Source organism: Cimex lectularius, unplaced genomic scaffold, assembly GCF_000648675.2.
Source record: "Cimex lectularius strain Harlan isolate CLEC.00 unplaced genomic scaffold, Clec_2.1 scaffold18, whole genome shotgun sequence".
Classification (NCBI taxonomy): Eukaryota; Metazoa; Arthropoda; class Insecta; order Hemiptera; family Cimicidae; genus Cimex; species Cimex lectularius.
In genome coordinates, this window is record NW_019392764.1 from 570321 (window position 1) to 593312 (window position 22992).

At 35.5% G+C, this 22992-nt stretch overlaps 1 protein-coding gene across 1 annotated transcript in view; it reads right to left on the bottom strand.

Annotated features, from left to right (window-relative positions):
• Positions 1 to 1461: 1461 nt before the first annotated feature.
• Positions 1462 to 22992, bottom strand: part of LOC106661466 — a 119181-nt gene continuing 97650 nt past the window's right edge. The window contains exons 2-9 of the mRNA XM_014384885.2: positions 22076 to 22257; positions 9038 to 9142; positions 2782 to 2881; positions 2520 to 2647; positions 2302 to 2463; positions 2072 to 2221; positions 1843 to 2003; positions 1462 to 1769 (exon numbers count right to left, since the gene is read on the bottom strand). Of these exons, the coding sequence (XP_014240371.1) occupies positions 1545 to 1769; positions 1843 to 2003; positions 2072 to 2221; positions 2302 to 2463; positions 2520 to 2647; positions 2782 to 2881; positions 9038 to 9142; positions 22076 to 22257 (1213 nt within the window). The 3' untranslated portion in view covers positions 1462 to 1544. The remainder of the gene's footprint in view (positions 1770 to 1842; positions 2004 to 2071; positions 2222 to 2301; positions 2464 to 2519; positions 2648 to 2781; positions 2882 to 9037; positions 9143 to 22075; positions 22258 to 22992) is intronic.

Genomic DNA, 22992 nt, shown 5'->3' on the forward strand with positions numbered 1-22992 from the left:
GACAAAATACAGATACTAAACACTGAAAAAACATTCAAACGCAACTTTCTAAAAATGGTTTACATCAACAAAAACACACAGCATTAATTACAGAACATATACATACAAACTCGGCTGTAGCTGCGCCAACAACATAAAACAAATAAACCATTTCTCTTTATTTTCATATTTCCTTTTCCTTCGTTAACATCCACAGTAATTAACTCTTTTCCACTATTGAATAAACCCCAAATCACAAAAATCCAGAAAATCATCATACTCAGCTTCCTTTGAGTTAAATAAAACCGCCTATGAATTACATTAAAATTATAAACACTGGGCATGAATAATCCGAGACTAGGGTGCTGATTTGATTTCGGGAAGTGTTTTGGTGCTTCAGCCTTGTCCAACCACTGCACGACTTTGATTATCGTGCAAAATTCATTTCTCATCGGTCGTGATACTTCGGTTGAAATGGATCATTTTGAACGAGCAACAGAAGAGACTTGCAGTGTTCCCACATACAACTTTAACAATACCTCATGGTGGGTACAGTAAAACTCTGTATTTTAACATACCTTGTAAAACATTTGGCTATAGACTTCAAAGTTAAATTTTACAGATTGTAACTTGTTAGCGGAGAGTGAGTGAAATCAGCAATTTTACATTCAGGATTTATTGAAATTAATAAGACTGTGTTGGTTTGAAGAAACACAATTTTTATTTGAAGACTACATACTAAAAAAAGACATTTACATGAAAATACATTTTTGCTTAGAAAAATCTTTTTTTCTTTTTTTCCAAAGACTAAGTAAACCCTGCATTTATTAGTTTTACCCCTTTTTTTTACAAATTTATTTTATTTACACAATTTTTAATCTAATTTGATCTATTAACCTATAAAACATACTAACACCTCATACGTGGTTTTATACATAAACAGTTAAAATTATGACTTCAATACTGATAAGGGACACAACATTGCTTGTTCATATAGAATATATCACAATAAGTTAGGTATAATAAAATTTACAATACTTTGCACCCAACTTTGGCAGAAATGTGCATCCTGGTTAATTAGGAGTTTAGTGATTTTTTTCCTACTCTGTCTAGAGTTTGTTTAAAAACGTGATAAGCTAAAATCCAACAAGGGAAAAAGTAATAAAAGGGATAGTTGAATGTAGATATCCCAAAATAAACCTTACATTTATATTACAATAAATTTGGAGAATAATTTTCAAAAAACAATGAAGATTTTTCTTCAAACTTGCAACAACATAATTTTATATACTTATCAAATTTTAATATAGTTTTGTTTATACCTTGTAGCTTTTAGTTTGAAATAAAACATTTACAAAAAGCCTGAAAATTGAACAAAACTAATCGTCACGGTGAATATGTCCTAACACAACATATGCCCCTTTTCAAGGGTTCACATCCTCTCGGACTGAATAAATTAATGGAATATCATTCATATCTAAACACACAAAATATATATATTAAAGAGAAAAAGAACAATATTCACTTTGTGAAGTAATGGAAGATTTATTGGCTAATAGAACATATTAGACATGTACTTCAGAAGATCTGTTCCTACTAAGATGAAAAATATCAAATGGGGAATGTGGTTCTCTGTGTTCCAAGCGGTGGAGTATAGGCTGGGGAGCTTGATCATTTGTTGAAAATATGTGGTTTCCAGTGGAAGCATCATCCCACAGAAGAAGATTAAACTTGTTGCTCACCTTTTCGAAGTATGGAACTGTAAGCTTGTCCTCTGGTTCTGGAAGAGACTTTTTAAAACAAAAGATCAGTATTTTGTGAACTTTGGAATAAAAAAGAAAAACAATTGAGCAATCAACATACTTCGAGAAGGACCACAAGGTAAGTTGGCTCTTTCATAATGAGGTTCCCCAAAGTTCTGTTGATTCCTTCTCGACTCCATTCATTTGTCAAATTTCGTGATAGAATAATTATTGTCCTTTGAACATTCCTACAAAGTTCTTTTGTCTCTTCAAAAAGCTCATCTAGAAGAAAAAGTTTCATTTAAAAAACAAATCAAATCTTTGTACTTTTAAAAATGAATTGTCCTTACTATTGTTGTTAACTTTTTGAGTGAAGATAAAAAATCCAGTTTGAGCCTTGACTAATGGGGAAATCGCTTCTTCCACAAATGCTCCATCGTTTTCAGCATGGATGATGACAATACCAGATTTGAACCTGCTCTGCTTATTGAATGGAGCATCTACAACACACATGAGACAATTAATAAAAAATTAAACTATTAAAATCATTGTTAAACACACAAGATCTGTATTAACTTACTTTCTGTCATTTTCATCCAAAGCCTATTTAAAGTTGTATCATTCCTTTTAAAAAATGTAAAGATGTACAAGCCTGCCAAACACAGTAGGCTCAGTATGAAAGCAACGACTATGAGTGTTTTATGGTTCTGGAAGCAATGCTGTTCAGACCCTTCTGTGAAAACTGCAAGAAGAAGCGTTATAGCAATACGTTTAGATTAAACAATAATGAAAATTTACCTTTCAAATGAGTTTCCATCATAATTTTCTGGTCCCCTGTGTTGCTGATCGTACACGTGTATGTGCCAAGGTCTGACCACTCAACTTTGCTTATTATTAAATAAGCTCCGACAATCTGCCCATTTTCCCTATAAAAAATATTCTTGTTCAACAACAAAAATTGGACAACATAAGCAAATTACAGTATAAAGAAATTATTTACTAACGGATTCCCTAACCCCCATTCATAAGAAATCAATTTTAAAAAATGTGGAAAATTTACCTTTGAACTTGCTCAACTTTGATATGAGGGTTTTCCAATGTGCTGTTGCCTTTCTTCAACCATGAAACTTCACTTGTTGCATCAGGCAGGTCGATATCTCCTGCAAAGAAATTACTATCATTAATAATATATTTGTTGCAACAAGATGTAACTGTAATATACTCTTCATCTATCAACTTCTTAATATTATTTTCTATTATTAATTTATTAACACTTTCAATGTCTTCTCATAGTGTTCATCTTTTGGAGAATTATCACATAATGTTTTTATCTGCAGTCGTTTCAGGCGCTAATTAACAGAGATTGACAATTAAATGAACAGTTAATAAACAAATTCTACTCATGTAGATATGTGTGGTGATTAGTGACCGCTAATCGATAATTATTCAGAAATCGTGAGATGCGGTCTGGTATGATGTAGGTTTCAGAAAAACATTTTCTTTATCGTGCCAAAGTTTCGATCTTTATTGAGATCATCTTCAGGGCCTGGGATTTACAAACATTGTTTACATTTAACAAATACATTTAGGATGTGGATAACTGAATTTATACAATGCAAAATATATTTTATATTCAAACAAAGTATTTCTACTCACTCAAAGTGTTTGTCTTCTGTGTAATAGTGCCATTCTTGCGTGTCGTGTTAAGAGTGCGAGTGAGATTTTGCTGTTTTATGTTTATAAACTCTCACTGGCACTCTCAACACGACACGCAAGAATGGCACAATTACACAGAAGACAAACACTTTGAGTGAGTAGAAATACTTTGATTGAATATAAAAAATATATTTTGCATTGTATAAATTCACTTTTCCACATCCTAAATGTATTTGTTAAATGTAAACAATGTTTGTAAATCCCAGGCCCTGAAGATGATCTCAATAAAGATCGAAACGTTGGCACGAGCCCTCTTGAATTTTTTTTCCTTTTCGAAAGATTTTCAGTTAAGAGGTTACAAGAACCCTCGGGTGCCGATGTTTTTGGAAAAAAAAAAAACCCTTCGTATGTCGGTACCTCTTGGCATTAAAAGTCAATTATTAGTGTTTCTAAGTATTGATAACTAGGTGTTCTAATTTTTGAAACACATTACATAAACTCAGAAGATGAGAATGAATCCATACAAATGAACACTGCTTGTTAGGCTTGATGCTTTAACTTGAACTTTAAGCAGAATTAAGAAGGAAAACAATGATAGTAAATTTTCGGAGGCATAGAATGAAAATATAAAGACATTAATCAACCCAAATAAGAAAATAACCACACTTGGCTTCCTATGAAATCTTGAGCAATAATCGCGTTCAAAGCAGACCAGTTTGGTTAAATCTAGTGGAGGTTAAAGATTGGAAATTTGGGAAAATACTTTGTAATACAAGTAGAATTTGTTAATTATTCAGAAATCGTGAGATGCGGTCTGGTGTGATGTAGGTTTCAGAAAAACATTTTCTTTAACGTGCCAAAGTTTCGATCTTTATTGAGATCATCTTCAGGGCCTGGGATTTACAAACATTGTTTACATTTAACAAATACATTTAGGATGTGGAAAAGTGAATTTATACAATTCAAAATATATTATTTTTTATATTCAATCAAAGTATTTCTACTCACTCAAAGTGTGTCTTCTATGTAATAGTGCCATTCTTGCGTGTCGTGTTGAGAGTGCCAGTGAGATTTTGCTGCTTTATGTTTATAAACTCTCTATTACTTTGAGTGAGTAGAAATACTTTGATTGAATATAAAAAATAATATATTTTGCATTGTATAAATTCACTTTTCCACATCCTAAATGTATTTGTTAAATGTAAACAATGTTTGTAAATCCCAGGCCCTGAAGATGATCTCAATAAAGATCGAAACTTTGGCACGATAAAGAAAATGTTTTTCTGAAACTTACATCACACCAGACCGCATCTCACAATTTCTGAATAATTAACAAATTCTACTTTTATTACAAAGTATTTTCCCAAATTTCCAATCTTTAATCTCCATTAGATTTAACCAAACTGCTCTGCTTTAAACGCGATTATTGCTCAAGATTTCATAGGATGCCAAGTGTGGTTATTTTCTTATTTGGGTCTTTATATTTTCATTCTACGCCTCCGAAAATTTACTATCATTGTTTTCCTTCTTAATTCTGCTTAAAGTTCAAGTTAAAGCATCAAGCCTAACAAGCAGTGTTCATTTGTATGGATACATTCTCATCTTCTGAGTTTATGTAATGTGTTTCAAAAACAATTTGGCTAGAATATTTCGTTATACATACGTAGAAACACTAATAATTGACTTTTAAAGCCAAGAGGTACCGACATACTTCCGAATGTTTGTTTTTTTCAAAAACATCGGCACCCCGAGGGTTCATGTAACCTCTTAACTGATAATCCTTAAAAAAGGAAGAAAAAAAACTTCAAGAGGGTTTTTTTAATTAGTTTCGGGCCTGCTAAATGGCCAACGAAAACTATTTAATATTTCTCAAAGGAGGAAGCCAGTGGCACTCATTATAGTACTACCATATACATAGAATATTGCCGTTGATTTTATCTTGGAGTATTCCAATTAAATCCGCATAAAATTAATAAAAAATAAAAATCCATATGTCGCTAAAATCGATCTAAAAGATTTTCTAGCGTGACAAAGCTGAATTGAGATTAAAAGAAAACGCCTCCTGATTCTCCTTTTATTTGTGTTTTATTTTCTTTGTTTCTTGGCTTGTTAAAAGAATTATCATCTTAAAAAAGACGATAACTTTGGCGTGTGACACGCCTGTACATCGGCGAAAATTTGAATAGGAATGAACAGTCATCTTCCAAAAAACAGCAATGAAAGAACGTAATTTTAAACTCGAAAACGTCTAAATAAACACACAAAACTTAAATTAAACATTAAACTATCGTACAAAACATCAGGTTGTAGGATTTTTCATTTCGGGCTGGTACAGAGATGCAACGATCAAATCCAGGTAAACATTTTTTCCTCCGCTTACCTTTTTACACGTTCGTTCTGCCTACTCCCGCTGTGTGTTTTATGATTTGAACATCCATTGAAAATGAAACATAACGTTTCTGCTAGTCATAACGGCGACACCGGACGGACTAGTGACTACGGACGATCACAAACTTCCAGGTGTTTTGGGTTGTTAGTTCCTACAGTTTATTGCTTAATTTTTTAAAAGAATAAATAGGGTTTTTATAGAGATTGTGGTCCTCTTGGGGTCTCCGTGGTGATCAATCTGTAGTTTGATGTTTCCGAATATTTTGGTCAGCCAACACCCGATTTTCAGCTAACCAAACGTGTTTTGGTTTCTAACCGTCTTCAGAGGTGAGCCTTCGTGTTATTTTATCAATCGTCGGGTATAAAAGGCAGAAATGATTTAAGCAGACCAAAGGAGTGAGGTTGGGCAGGCCGAAATGAGCGTAAATAGCCATACAAGGATTGTATTTTGTATCTAATTAAGTTTGGAAAAAAGTATAGAACTAATACTTCATACAGTATACTTAAAAACAAGAGATGCCACGGTATTTTGCCCGGTATTAGGTTCTAATGTTATGTGTTATTTAGATTGTTCAGGGTTTTATAGAGATTTTGGCACTCTAGAAGTCTGCGGAAATGTAATTTGGTCGTTTCAGAACATTTTGGTCTACCTATCTTGTTTTATGACCTGCCAAAAGCGGGAATTGGCATCATTCTGATTTGATTGACCAGACCTCACATGACACCTACCCTTGACCTGTGTTGTGTTAAATTATACCTTTTTTTATTTATAATTTCTTTTATTTCAATTATTTTCTTACATCATTAGTGGGATAAGGAACTCCTCCTATATGAAGACTACTAAAAATTGTTGTTTTTTGCCTCCCTCCTTGTCAGTCTTTGTTAAAGGACAATATACTCCCTTGGCCACCTACTTGCACTTGCACTTGCCGGCGCACCGCGAAGTTTCCCCTGACTTTCGTTTAAATAACCAAGTTTTAAGACGTTGGCCAACGTCGCGTCTCAACCGCCAAGAAGACAGCACACGCTTCGTTTCTTTAAAGTTAGATGTTTCAGGCATGCTCTCCCGTATACTCGGTCGTCCTTAAAAGGACAATGAGGATCTTTAACGTCCGCACCTAGCCTATTCGGCTTTATCGGACGTTTTGATTCTCAAGATGAGAGCTGACGCACCTCCACATATGACAGAATGGTGTTACTGCCACAGCATTGGTGTAGAGGCAGCTCAGCCCCGAAGGGCCTGTACAACCTCGCTCCCCGCTTGCCCATTCCGGGTGGTCGGGTCTGCATTAAGCATCAGACCGCATGCCGCGGGCTTAGGGCTACCTAAGCCGAAATACATCAGCCCGGTCTCCCGCGCACTCCCTAGAGAGAGAAGGCCACTCTATCTCCCAGAGTATTGGGGCTTCTCTAGCACAGAAACTACCGGATCCGCTCCGGCCGCGGTTTTGTTTAAAGTGGAATTGTTAACCACTCTCTAGAGGAGACGGTAAAAGCCTCCAATCGAGCTCAGCCTATCTACACCTACGTGCAAAGCATACTCGAGTAGGAGCAAGGATTCACTACCCGTTCCCATCCGCCACTACTCACGCATTTGAGGGACTTTTCAGCATAATCAAAGCGTCCTCAACGCTTATACGCTGCCGTCCGATCCGCCGTATCCCGTGAGGACGGGTGTCTAATGGTGGTCATACGCAAGTTTCGTGCGAAGGTCAGAGGTAGAAGACAGCCTCTTCTCTAAGTTCTCGCCATCGGCGTCACCAAGAACCACTTCGAATCCATTCCCAGTGTAACAGGGGCTGGATTTTGGAACATTTCTGTTACCCTGTAGTAGACTGTTAGCCTATGCAGACAGGATCTGGTTCCCTAACCCTCATGTGCCTCTGATACCCCCGGCATGCCCTCTGATAGGCACCCACCGCCCATACCGACCCGTCTTGGCCTTCTTTGTACACTGTTCCTAAGCCGTTGACGGCTCTTTACAGTTTCTTAGGCGCTTTGTCTAGCTTTTTTATTATAGACGGAAGCGGCTGAACTTGGGGGTCAGAAAGAGCCTATGCCGACCCGAGGCCGACACAAGTACAGCTTGTGCTTTAGAGAGGTTGCCACGCCCTCAGGGCTGCACCATTATTTTGTGCCCGGACCCCCCCCCCCTTTGTAACAAAGGGTTGGGAGGGTTCACAGGAAAGAGTGAAGGAACCTGGATCGAGAAAGGGACGTGGATGAGGGCTCGACGTGCTCCTTTGCAGGGCCCCGAGCCTTAACCACATTACACCACCCGTCGTCGCTGTAGTTCCACATGTTGTTTCAGGCAGTAATATTTTGTAGAAGCGTTTTGTATTGTGAATCCGATAGTTTAAGTTCTGTTCAACAATCCGGGCGTTATTTTTATTTGTCCGCCACACTACAATCAGTTGTGTTCTACTGACATCTTCCCGCACCGCAGCATAGTGGGCTTGACTTCATCAGTCTTTCCCGCACAATCGCAGCGCTACATCGCATCTATACATCGAGAGTACTCACAAGTGAACTAAAAAGTTTAATTTAAATATATGCTTAGTACCTTCATTCTAACTTAGTTTTTCTTTATTTTCTTAATTCATTGAAGAGCTCTTTCGTTGTTTCTTTGTTTAATTAATTTTTTAATTTAAAACTAATACTATAATTTTATTGGATAGTTTTATTATTAAAATAAGAAACTAACTTTGTTTACTTTTGCCGTAACTTATCTGTCCTTTTCTTGTAATATATTTGTTATTTATATTAGATGACATTTATTTTGCATGTTATTGCCTATTGACGCTATTTTAAGGATTATTTAATATACAGAAGCTCTAAATCCAATCAGGTGAGTGATTTGAGTGGCAAAGTGTCGTAAAATAGATCTGACAACACATTTGGAAAAAAGATTACCTCCCACAAACGGACGAGGTCGCTGAATACCCAACATTTTTGGTCCTACATTTCGGCTTCTAACCAATTTTAGAGGTGTGTGTGTGGTTATAAAAAGCAGAAATGCGTTAAGCGGACCAAAAGAGTGATAATGGTGGCAAAACAATATGAGCGGAAATGTCCTTATTAGGGTGGTAATGTATCTAATAAATACGTTAGTTTAAAAAAAACCGCATACAAGTTACACTTCAGACCAATATTTAATATTATGTTTAAAAAACTGTACAAAGTGATAATTAAAACAAAACTTACCACCTTGGAGTTTACTACACAATTAACTAATTACTAAACAATTAATAACAAAAAAGGTTGGTGCTCACCTACGAAAGCCTCGCAGAAAACTCGTTTTTCTTCGCCGATCACTGCAGAGGAGATGGCTGGCGGTCTGTAGGTCGCCAGGGGCTTTTCCATATAACCGGAACTGTCTGAAGAACAAAAAATAAAAAAATGTTAAAAATAACAAACACAATTTAGCATGGAATAAGGTTAGAACAGTTATTTTACGATATATTAGGGGTATTCACGATATTTGTAAGATGTTAACTCGAATAGAGAAATGTCCAGTAAGATCGTGAATGCCCTCTTCTTTTCTTAGCATGTTAATTTTTCTGCAATGCTGAGCGTGGCGATTGGTAGGACCAAAAATAAAGTTATAACAGTCCTTGAAGGGTTGTTTGTTTTGGTTTCCTTTTGTGTTAAATTGTAAGATGCCAGAAGTTAATAAAAAAGGACAATTAACTTTTATCAAAATGCTATCTATGCACTCGAAATGTACTAACAGCGACATACTTAACTTGTATCCTAAGGTCTAACAGCCTACAACTTTATAGGATCTGTTAAGATATATCTGTTAAGAATGAGAGTAAAAGGACAGGTGAGAAATTAACAAAAGAAATGTATTGGTCTTATTTAATTAATGAGTATTTAAGAATTAAAATGCATGTAAACAAAAAACAGTTGTTAAATTCATGGCTGCCATGTTGGTTACCTATGCCCTTACGGATAGCAATGTAACTACATTTTCGACCTAACATCTAACATTGGCCCTGGCCTGTTAGATCGAGCAATGTTAACAAGCCGATTCTTACAAGTCTTCGTCATCATTTTTCTCGATCTAACAGGACTTAACAGAGTTAACACAAAGATCGTGAATACTGATTTTTTAAGTAAGTTTATTGAGATATATTTTCTCAAGTAAACCGATATTAGTCAGTCGACGACAAACGACACTGCAAATTGCATTTTGTTCATTTCAGTCCGACACATCCCCACTGGAAATGTGCAAGTGCAAATTTATACAATGCCCCTGCATTGTCTTCTGGGAAATGTTTTGCAATCTGTGGGGCTCTTGTTATGCGAGCGTCGATCCCCGACAGGAGATAGCATTACCTCAGAAGTTTAGAGAAAAGAAGACAATGCTCTATTAACTAGAGACAGGACCCCTGCCTCGGATCAGTTAATTTTTACGTACAGATCAAGATCTGAAGGAACGGAGTTAAAAAATAGTTTTTACGTCCTCAATTAGAAGAGAAGAGGGCCCGAGGTCGCTGGTGAAACAATTAAACTGCAATGGCAAAGCGCCATTGTTTAAAAAACAAAAAAATAAAAAATAAAAATAAATTTAAAAAAATAAAGACAAACGATAAACCGAGATAGTAAAATATCCCAATACGATCAACAAGTTAATGAACTTTATCCATTACTGACTAATGGCAGAACATCTCAGATAGTAATAATCAAGTGATACGAAATAACATAACGTGCAATTTTTTCTATATTATAAAATATCGTTCGGTATAAATTAAACATCTTAATCTAAATATACAGAAAGTGGAGGATTAAAAATAATGGTTATGTATTTAAAACAAAACCATAAAATTCATTAATCTTGATAAAATTAAAATCCTAGACCTTAAATCCTATGCGTTCAGAAAACAAACTTAACTAAGCTTCATGACTGCCTTTGATCAAATCTCATCAAAACCAGTTGTAAAATGAATTTATTTTTGCGTAATACATCTCATGAGCAATGCTGGGAAATAAACAACTTAACTCTGTCTGGGACAAATCGAGAGGCTGGAGTTGTCTAACTTCTAACTTCTCGGCTTCAGTTGTGAATTTTGAGGCTTTTTTATTCTTAAAATTCTGCAAGGATATCTTATTGATAATCTCCAGTGCTGAAACCATTACTTTTTAGCTTTAATAAGGTTGCAGAAGGGTATATCATGCCGGTGGTGCGGTAGCGCAAGATCATTGCCAAGTTAATTTTTGAAAAATTTATTTTCTTAAAATTAGTTTCATTTTGTAAATTCGAGTTCCTTGAGCTACTGGTGTGAAAAGAAGTAGTCTCAATATGAATGCAGAAAACACAAAATAATAAAACTGCTTATGACCATATTTGGTCAGATCTCATGAAAACTAGTTTTTAATTGATTTATAAGCATAATACAATGATTGACAATGCTAGAAACAAGAAAAAATTAACAACCGATCAAACCGATTACCGCGTCTGTGCCTGATCCATCCATTGCCAATTGGGTCACCCAGCTTCTAAATTATTTCTTGGCGGCTCCTCTGAGAGTTTTGAATTTTGACGAGATTTTTTCTTCTCAAAATTCTGCAAGGATACTCTCGCGTTTAGTGTTAAAATCCTTTGAGACCTCTCGCTTCTAAATTGTTTACTTGTTCTGCTAATGAATTTTGAGGCTTTTTTTCCAAACTCTTCAAAGATACCCTTAATGATCATAGACCTCCACAGTTTTGCGATAAAACCCTAAGACTTCTGCTCTGTGTTGCAGGATGGCGTTTTCATCCAGTAAGTGGTGTAGTAACGCATGATCATTGTCTTGTTAATTTCCTTAACAATTTCTTTATCTGCCCAGGATTAGTTTTATTATGAAATGTAGCGTTTTCTTAGAGCTAATACTGTTTGAAATTATGAATCACTCCATTCATGAACTCCGTTTGAAAGACACAGTTGTACATCTCCATGAGTTAATTTTGAAACTTTGTACCTTTTTGTATTGTGGATTTATTAGTTAAATAACAAATTCTACTTTTATTACAGTGTTTTCACAAATTTCAACTATTTAATCTCCACTAGATCTACTCAGAAAGTACTCCTTTCTGTTTGAATTTGATTATTGCTCAAGAAGTCCCTTGAAAGCCAGGGGTGATTATTTTCACATTTGGGTGGTTTTCTGTCATTATATTTTCATTTTATGCTTCCAAGAACTCTATGTTTGTGTTGAAGGATTTTCTTCTTAATTATGATATAAAGTATGTCACGCATCAGACCTAACCAAAGCATAGTGCTGTTCCTTGATATGCGTTCGTCTCAACATCTGCCTATATGTAATGTGCTTTAAATTAACGATGTATTTTGTCTGGATCCCTAGGAACATTAATAATTAACTTTTACTACAAAAGAGATTTTTGATGCCGAATATCTGTTAAACGGTGAGGTTGAGCAGAATCAATGTCCTTTTAATTTTTAAAAATTTATGCGTTGCTGTGTTTAGTTTTGCAATTCAAGCGTTGCTGAAAAACAAATAGTCTCAATATGCATGCAGGAAACTTCAATTAACTCTGCTTATGACCGTCTTTGATCAAATCTCGTCAAAACCAGAGATGAACTGAATTTCCTTTTTGACACTTTTGTAATAAATTATCTAATGTAATTTTAAAAAGAAACCAATTGACCGTTCTGCTTTCAACGCATTTCAATAAAAATAAATTCAGTTCCAATATACAGAAAACGAAAACTAACTCTGTTCATGACCTTCCGTACAAATTCCATTAAAACCAGTTTTTAACCGGATTTCCTTTTGCATAAAGCAGCTGATGCGATCCGAATACATTATTTCGTATATATATTCAACATAATTCAATAAAATAAAAGTAGGACAGAAAAAGTCTCAACCCTGGTTTTCAACGAACACTCTTAAAAAAACGACGTGCAGGATAATGGTGAGGCTTAGATCCAATCACGGCATGTGCAAATATTACTTAAAAAAGATAAATTAGGTACAAGACGAAAAGTGTACGTGTGGTGAAACATTGGAACATATTGTCATGAAGTGTCCACTCTACAAAGAGAAACGTAGGAAGATGCTGAGTGCTATTAAAAACGTAATGGGAAATGGTAGGACACTCAAACATAATAAGCTTCTCTACTAGGGAGATCACCTCTGCAATAGAGGACTTCTTGAATAATATAAACAAAAGAACCTTTAATTAAGGTTTTGGTTGAGATAAAAAAGTCGATGTCATGAGCGGGATTCGAACCCACGACCTTCGGCTAAATACGCCGCTGCTCTACCACTTGAGTTACATGACTTCGATCCACTCGGATACCAACCTCCCATATCAACCCCACCTTTTTGAATTTTCCCTCCTTTTTGCCATTTTTCAAATGTCGTCTAATCTATTTGATTCTCGGCGACAAATGAAATGGCCACGGAGAGCTTTAGTGAAGTATACTTTATTTTGCTTATTACATCTATTAGGTTTAGCCGAAGGTCGTGGGTTCGAAACCCGCTCGTGACATTAACTTTTTATCTCAACCAAAAGTTAATTAAAGATTAATTAATTAAAAGATTTTATTTGATCAATCGGACCTCGAAACCTAATATATGAAATAAAAAAAAGAGTATGACTATATTAAATAAGGGTTGTAATAATAGCTGTAATTATTGTATTAATTAATTAATTTGTTATTGTAGTTTTTATTTGTTATTTTGAACACATTATACATTATATGATGTCGCAAGTGGTTTTGGCAACCAGCTGATGCCAAAAAAATCTCAATCGACGAGAACGATTTAGATTTAGGGTCAGTATATTTACATTTTACAAACGGACGTTTTCCTCACGAGAGAAAAATAAAATTAAATTGTTTGTATTACAAATTCCTTATGATTTTCGACGAAAAAACAATTTTCACTCATTTTAATAATTAATTGATTTTTAAAATTATTATGACGAGCAAAAACGTAATTGAATAATCAATCACACGGATTCTTTTCAAAAATTACAAATAGCGCAAACTTTTGAGTATTTCCCCATACAGTAAATACGAAAAATATCCTTAAAAAGATTCAGCGCATACAGAGTTTCGATTGACGCTTTGAGAAGTTGTACGTGGGAGCAGTTTTCATGACTCGACGTCGTTTAAACATGTGACAACTCAGCGGGAATAAATGATAAATGACAAAATGGTGACGAAGTCTGTTCGTTTCTTCTGGGAAATTTAAAAGGAAGCGTGAACTCATTTGCTATTAACGGTCGGTCGGTCTCTCTCTCTCTCTCTCTCTCTCTCTCTCTCTCTCTCTCTCTCTCTCTCTCTCGTTAAAAATGTCTATATTGCTTACGCAAGGCAAGCGCCAGTTGTCGCCGAAGTGTTTATCGACAGCAGGTGTGTTTTGAGATGGTATTATCGAAGGTTAATTAGGGCAATGTATCCGTTGAACTTCTAATGAAAAAGGAGAAAAAATGTTTTATCGATTTGTTTACCGGCCTGATATATATCTCACCTGCCTGATGCCTCAAAGAACCAGTTTTTCCCCTTACCTTAACCCGATATACCGGCCCGTCGATTTACCTGTTCCACAGAAACGCCTGTCTCTAGGAGAAGGGTGTTAAAATTCAAATTTCTAAGCATCCGTTTTAACGAAAAGATTGAGCATGAAAAAGATTTATATGAAAACGTCTCTGATCAAGGCCAATTCAGGTGTCGGAACGAATATAACTCATCTAATAATGACGTAAACACTATATTTAGAAATTGTGTTGTATTAAAGAGGACAAGAAAACTCATTCCAAATTAACACTGGCTGAAAAAGTGACAAATCTTAAGATTTCCTACGCGTGGTCAATGTTTATGAAAAGTTGGTCTATACGAGACAAAACAATTAATAACCTGATCGGACAAATTGATACCAGAGTTCATATAGTTCCACCGGTTGTAAAACGACACAGTTTGATAAATAGGCCATTTTATCTCTCGGAATTTCGAGGAAATCATAATTCATGTCCACTCCTGTCTGACTGGGAAAAATGGCGCGAACAGGCGGACGTGATCTTACAGTTCAAAAACCCTACGAATTTCGACCTTCCTTAAGTCTAGAAAAGATTTATAAGGTGACAACTGGGTTAAAGAAACTCTAAATGGCCAAGGTGAGGTTTTGATAGTCTAGTTTAATAAGGTTCATCCAACAATGCTAAAATATTGTTACTTGTTTAATTTCCTGTACATTAATTATTACCCCAGTATCAAATATAATAGATCTAATGTTTAGATTTAATGCCGAGAAGAGGAAGTTGGCACGTGAAACTCCTTAACACAAGGTGAATTGAGATAAATGAACCTGTTAGAAGATTGGGACACAGTTGACTCAAAGCCAGTTCTACTCGGAAAAACGAATTACCGCCTCGTCCATTATAGATCCTAGTTCTCGGACGTTTGCATAATTTTGTAAACTGCGCAACAGTTTGTAGATAGATTATCCTGGCAGTTCATCCAGGTATATTATCACAAATTTAAACAAATACAAATTCAATGAATTTATCTTGTAGCATTTCTTTTCTTGCTTATCTATAATCATAGACAATCTTGATAAATTTTTCAAAAGGTCCTCGAACTTTCCAATGCGCATTTGTGTTCCTCACGTTGGTCGGTCTTATATTTGTCAGCAGTCCTTCATTCTCGGATCATGTTCTGTTATCGATGTAAATTTTGTTCGGCCGTCTTTCTTCACCGGTCGAATTTCAGGCTGACAGCAAAAAATAGGCTACCAGACGATCAAATATTATTATTTAAACTATTTTTATCGTCATTTTAAGATTGATTTTTGGGCCTTTTTCCTTTAATTAATTTATAAATTTATTAACTTTAAGCCAATAAATAATTATTCAGGGACAGAGAGAGATTTTAGACGCGATAAATAGAGTCTTTTTTACCTTTTCTTTACAAGAAAAAATAAATTGAGACTAGACTTGGATCAGATCATCATTAGAAGATTTTTGGATATAAAAAATGCCATATTCACAGTACACAATTAAGATTTTGAGTGATATTTCTAGTTGTGCATTGCGATTTTAAGACAAAATTTGTCCATTTGACTTGTTCAAAGTTAGGCCCATTTTTCGTAATATTTATAATAATAATCCATTTACGCCAGAATTGGATCAAATCATCTTTAGAAGATCTTTGGGCATAAAATATGCCATATTCATGGTAAACAATTAAGATTTTGAGTGATATTTCTAGTTGTGCATTGCGATTTTAAGACAAAATTTGTCCATTTGACTTGTATAATATATTATATAATAATAATAATAATAATATATTACAATTAATTAAGGTTTTTAGTTGAGATAAAAAAGTCAATGTGACGAGCGGGATTCGAACCCACGACCCTCGGCTAAACACGCCGCTACTGTACCACTTGAGCTATCATAATTTCGATTCTCTCGGACACCATCTCTCCGTTCGATTTTTTCCTCTTTTTGCATTTTCAAATATCGTGCAATCCGGATTGTATTCTCAGCGAGTATTTATAATAACCAATCACTAGTTGATTTACGATAGTATAAAACAATCCTCGAAGGTCTTGTCCTATTGTTAACAAGCATTACACTTTTGTTAAGCTCTATTTGTACGTTTTAAAAAATAAAAGACCTGTGAGATCCGCATGAATCCCTGAGAGATGAATCGGCCGGATAGAATGTCTGAGACGGAGGAGGAGGGCCGGTGCTCTCACGACTTTTGTCCCATTTGACCAACTGGCCTTAATCGTACATTTAACTCGTTTTCTCTCTCTCTCTCTCTCTCACACACACTCNTGGGTGGTCTGCGAGTAAAGAAAATATAACTTTGACCAAAAATAACTTTACAGTTCATTTTCTGTTATTTGAAGTTGTTCAGGATACATACATTGTATATTAAAATAATGAACAAACACAATGATAATTTTTTGTCCTATGCTTTATTTGTAATGACAGGTCTTTTTTTATGTTAGATTTGTAGATAGAACATATGAATATATTTTTTACGAGGGCTCAACTTATTATGAAGGTTAAATCAACCCTCGGGGTGCCGGTGTTTTTGAAAAAAGCCCATTTGTAAGTATGTCGGGTTCGAATGCAGGGCTGCGGGATTCGAACTCGGGACTTTTACCTTACAGAGATGAGGGCCGAGTCAACGCCTAAACCGTTGTGGCCACCGACGCCTCCTATTATATTTATTATTTTTGTTGCTGCTGTTGTCGCATAGTTTCTAAGTATGACTTTACTAATACATCAGAATTATAATTAATTTATAATTGAAATCATGGACCAAGTATTTCCCGTATTTGTCGGCTTGGTAAGATATATTTCCCAAAGGGAGTCCAGGTTACAGCTAAATGTACTCAAAAATATTACGACTCAAATCCAAAATATAACACTAAATCGTAAAATTTATTTTACCTCTCATACACCAAATTTCTTCGTTCTGTAAAAATATTTATTATCCCTATCATCATAGAATTCAGTCTAATTCGCTTTAAAAAATTGTCAAGCGAAACACATAAAAATAAAAACTAATTTTTACACAGAAAATGCGGTTAAGTTTAGCAGTTTGCCCCCTCGCTCTGGGACCAGCAAGATACCACAGACGCTTATTTTTGAACTGTTCAACAGTTTGTGGTACACGTTATTCCGAGCTGAGGACATGTCGTTTTTGTTATAATTTTTATCAGGTTCATGCTATGAAAGTCAGACTGAATATTTCAATTAAAAATAAAAGAATCCACAAAATGCAAGAGTGTTGTCGGCCAGTAAAAATGGTAACGCGGTCTATTTCCCCTTGTTGTTTCTTATAAATTATGCATCAAAATGAAATCAAATAGAAACTCCCCAGAATTCTGTCTCTTAGCCCGAATAACGAGGGGTTGAATTAAAAAATTGGTTCAACAACAATAACATCGTCACTTAAATTCATGGTTCATAATCCTTTTATGATAGGAGAGCTGAGATTATGTCTTCAGGACCGACACTGAACTGTGTAAACTCAACACGCCTCATACAACACAAACACACACAGCCTCACACCTTGATACTCGGAAAAAGTTTAAAATCTAAAACTAAATTAAGTAGAACACCAAGTAGAGAACCAACATTGATAATTAATTTAAATTTAATTAACTTAATAAACAAAAAAGCAGGGTTTTAACGTTTATTTACAAAATTAGTTGCCAGGTTATTTGAACAGGAAAGTTCCAATAAGCAAATTTTAGAATTGTTTCATTATCATTGTTCACATAATTTGCACACAGTTCATAAACCAACTTTTTCGAAAGGGAAATTCCAGGCGAATTTATTTTAAATTATATCGTTTCCCCTAATAATTGCAACTGGTCACCTCCACACTGTATAACTGTTAATAGCGCAATGTTAATTATATGCTCCTGATTTGATTAAACAAAAATGAATTTCATTGGATGACTTTTACAATATTCTGATCTCAAATATATTATTATATGTTATAGACATTTTAATTATTGATGGATTTCTTCTTGGCTCATTGCGGCGTGATGAGCCTGTAGTTCGTTCATTTCTGATCATTTTGGCCACTTTACAACTATCTTCCGAAATACTAGATGAAAATGTACGGAACCGACCAACCGAAAATGTAATTCCTAAGCGTTATAGCAGTTGAAATTAAAGAAATATCGCAAATACAAGCGTAGGTATTTTAAATTTAAGGCAAGGGGGATCTCGTCTGCTACGAGAGTGAATGCCGTCATTCCAAACCTGCCTTTTTTTGCCCCAGCATACTTTTGGTTCTACATAATTAAACGAGAGTCGTCCGAGACTCGTTTTTAATATCAGCCGAGAGGTCCACGGGATCTACCGATCAAGAAAGTGGTCGGCCGACTGTCCAGGTTAGGGTAGGAGATCCTTTCCCACCGTCGGACAGGTACAACTATCTCCCTTTCCATCTGAGCACGTGGGGGATTGAGAGCAGTCATGGTCCAACGTGGTCGATGTCTCAAATATCTTAGTTTTATAAGGCAGATTTTTCATTTCAAACTTAAATTTTTAAAAATTATTATGGTTGAGTGATAAAAAAAATGACCTAGATCGACCTCTAAAGAACCTGTTAATTCACCTTTAATTTGCATGTTTACCTGTCATTTATTAGATATTATTTATTAAGTAACTATCAGAAAAATTAACAGAATGTGCCGAAGCGAAACTGGCAGACCCAAATAACCGGAAATTAAAGGTTCAACACCCTTCACACCTTAAGAGAACAAATCAAAATTTGTAAAAACTTTGTTGTGTTTCTATGATTTTATACGGTATGAATTCTGTCGTGTCTGGTCTGTTTTCATTCTTGGCCAATGACCACAAAGTTGAGGCATACGTTTCGCCTCTTATCCAATTTGATTTAGCCATTTCAACCTAGGCTTGTATACCTATTTCCTCCGGTTCCACGTTAAGTCGAAGTACCTGTGATAATATAGAGAAATCTCTGTAGTGTGTCAAACGTAGCGCATGTTCAGACTTGCGAAGTCTATTGATTTGCGTTTACCTATTCTCTCTAAGTACGAAAAGGTTTGAATGTCACCCAGGAGTATTTATCGACTGTCAGGTAAAGGTAGCCTGGTGATAAGGGGAGGGGGCGATTTGCCGAATTTCGAACGTAATTATGTGTACACTGCGGCCCCGACGGCGCTTCGTTTTCTTGGAATCAAGCGGGAAGGAGAAAGTAGGCCAAATGCGGGATGCCAGGCGGGATTCTCGGCGAATTAAGTTGGCTAATGGAATACAAGATTTTGTTTTAAATGGTTTTTTAACCACTGGGTCCGTTTCTCGGTCTTGAGCCAGATTGTATTTGAGAGGAATGCCGAAATCGAGTAGTCACGGTTCCAGCTCTCACGGTAAAGCTTTTTAGTTTAAAAAAAACTAGACTAAAAAGCAGCCACGAATAACTTGCTACCTTGTAAAAAAAAGTTAAATTTCATCAGATTTCCTTTCGAAAGATAAACTCGACAGTACTCAGCAAACACAACCCTTTTAGGGCTGTGATGACCATGTTGTTCCGTAAAAACAAAACGACTGTTTCAACAGGTCGAATTGCACGTTGATGTAACACAGATTGCACAATCTGAGATTTTCAAAACATCTTGCCTCTGAGAAATTCAACATTAGATCATAGGAATTTGCGCTAAATCACATAGAAAAACATAGACCAGCCATTTAATATCTCCACACGCCTTATTATTTAGGAATACGAGAAACAGACAATGAAAACTATTTTGCGGATGAGCTTGAGAATAAAAATCGTATTTCCAAGTTATTTATCAGATATTTTTTAATCCATTATTCTTGATTAAAAATAGAAATTTCTGATCGTACTTTGCCGAAGAACCATAACGAAAAATTTCTCATTTTATCCTCAAGTTTTCATATAACAAACCCGATGGAAAAAAGCGCATAAATCAAATACTTTTTTTGTCAGGAGATAATTAGTTTTTATCAACTTTCTAAATCTGTTTATAAAAGTTATTTCCTTCATTAATATGAATATAATTAAACCAGGTTGGACGGTTTTAGTATATTCTGATGCGAACGTATCCAAAATAAACATCGATGGACAAGTTAAACACGACTTTTAATAAATTAATATTGCACTTTGTAATAAAGAGACATGACATGGACACGGAAAATTAATATAAACCTACGATTTTATTGATATTACAGCAATTTTAATGGTTCGATTGGCTTAAAAATTAGATTTTTGGCAATATGGGGAAAAGTGTCGTTTATTTGCTATATAATTACAAAATTAAAACGTGATCAAAATGCTCAAATGTGTGACTATAGAGAACACCGTGCAAACCTGATAGGACAGCATACAAGTGATTTATCACAGATAATGAATTAGCTTAACAGCAAACCTTACATAGAGGGGAGTAGATCGATGGAAAATTTGTTCAAGTACAACAATAAAATGTTTTTACCTTTATTTCGCCTACATAAAATTATAATGTTAAATGCTGGTCCTACATTGGATATAATTAGAAATGAAAAAAAAAATGATGAAGAATCTTTTGCACGGAGGCAATCAATTAGATGATGACTTTATGAGCAAACCTTAAATGCAGAGGGGGTGGAATATAAGAATTTGTTCAAGTCCAATGAAAGCATAGATTTAAAAATTGTGAATAGATTATCATATATCTTGTCCTTTTAAATTAAAAATTAAATTAAATCATCTTCAGGGCCTTGTGTTGTCTGCATTTCAACAAAAAAGTTCTCTGGTTGATAGCCGATGCGAGTTTCTTCTCATTGTTGGCGATGTCCTTCAGAATACTTTTAGCTTCGTNTGGCACGATGAAGAAAATGTTTTTCTGAAACCTACATCACACCAGACCGCATCTCACGATTTCTGAATAATTATCGATTAACGGTCACTAATCACCACGCATTAAAAATTATAGTTTCGGAATCTTATGGGGCAACATATTCGTCGTAAGCTCGTCGCAGGGACAGTTTTCTTTGAAAATGGCCTCATCTCCGATCGTCTTTTAACATAAAATGTCAAAGGCCGTTATGCCGGATTCAATTACACGAGGAAATTATGAAGAATCTTTTGCATGAAAGTCAATCAGTTAGTTTAAGAGTAAACTTAAAACGTAGAGGGGTTGGATCGAAGGAAGTCATAAGCAAGTATAATAAATTAATAAAAATATGAGCCAGTGGTTCGAATGTTCTTTTGAGCATGCCCCGAAAGGGGTGTGAAGGTGGAAAAACGTTGCAACAGTGACTTATTTAGCGACTTGGTAATTCTGCAAATTGTTGTGATTCATGTAATCAACCTCATCCCAGTTTGAGATCTAAACTTCCTCTCTCAACATATCTTTTGACCTAAGTAGGTAGAGAAAGATGGGAAAATGCCGTTTCAGCTCTTTATTAACTCGGTGCACGGTTTCTCCGAATCGTTGGAAACAGCCCTGGGTCAAGTGAAAGGTAGGCGTTTTCCTTACGTCACCGTCCACCCACACCAAGCTACTTCGAAGCACTTAAGCCGGCTGAAACCGACTCCGTTTCAAGTTAGCCCTTGAATACCGTCACGGTGTGTGATCAATAGGAAAGCGACCGGAGATTTTCTCTGAAACGTTTCCGAGTTTCGTGCAAATCCGCTGTAAACAATAGAGCCATTTATATGCCTCTGGAGGCTGCAACGTTCCCTTGCATAACAATTCCAAAGTGTATTTCTTATTTATTCCTTGTCGCGCGTCGGCGACGTTAACGATTCTATCTTTTCTGAGAAAATATTCACGCCTGTGTGAAACAATTGTACTTACCGAACACTTTGAGCTCAGTGATGTGGAGGAAATGTTGCGTGTCGTTGTGAATCCTGCAGGAATAATTTCCGGCGTCGCTCGCTCTCAACGCTTTTGTGTAGATTGTTTGGTTTTCAGATTCGGGGTAGATAATGAAAGAAGATACGTCTCCTGGCCATGGATAAGCTTTGCCGTCTTTAAACCTATAAAAAAATATAAATTTAAAACAAATATAATAATAAATATAAATATATCTCAACCAATACCAATAAATATTAGTTAATTGAAAAATCTTAATTGGTCAATCGGACCACGAACTGTAATGGTTTTAATAATTAAACTGAAGTATATCTTCAAGAAAGGTCTCCGTGGTCATTTCATTTGTCGCCGAGAATCAAATAGATTACACGGCATTTGAAAAATGGCAAAAAAGAGGGAAAATTCAAAAGGAGGGGTTGAGATGGGAAGTTGGTGTGAGTCACGATAGCACAAGTGGTAGAGCAGCGGCGTATCTTGCCGAAGGTCGTGGGTTCGAATCCCGCTTGTGACACTGACTTTTTTATCTCAACCAATACCTTTCATAAATATTAATTAATTGAAAAATGTTAATTGGTCAATCGGACCACGAGCTGTAATGGATTTAAAACAAATGTTGTGTGGGAGAAGAGCGACATAGGATATATCAGAACATTTTCACAAACTGTGCTAATCATATTAAATTTGTTTAAGCCAAGGCGGTTTGTGCAAGTGTATATGTCGTAATTAATAGCACACCAGACAACTACCTCCAGCATTTGCAAGTCTATTTCGTCAATTGTTGTACGGTAGCATTGGTTTTACTTTCCACTTGTTCCACCTCTGATCAATCTAAGCACGTTAGCAAAAATAGGGGATAAATATCTCGAAAGAATGCCCATTTATATTCATGCTTACTTAAT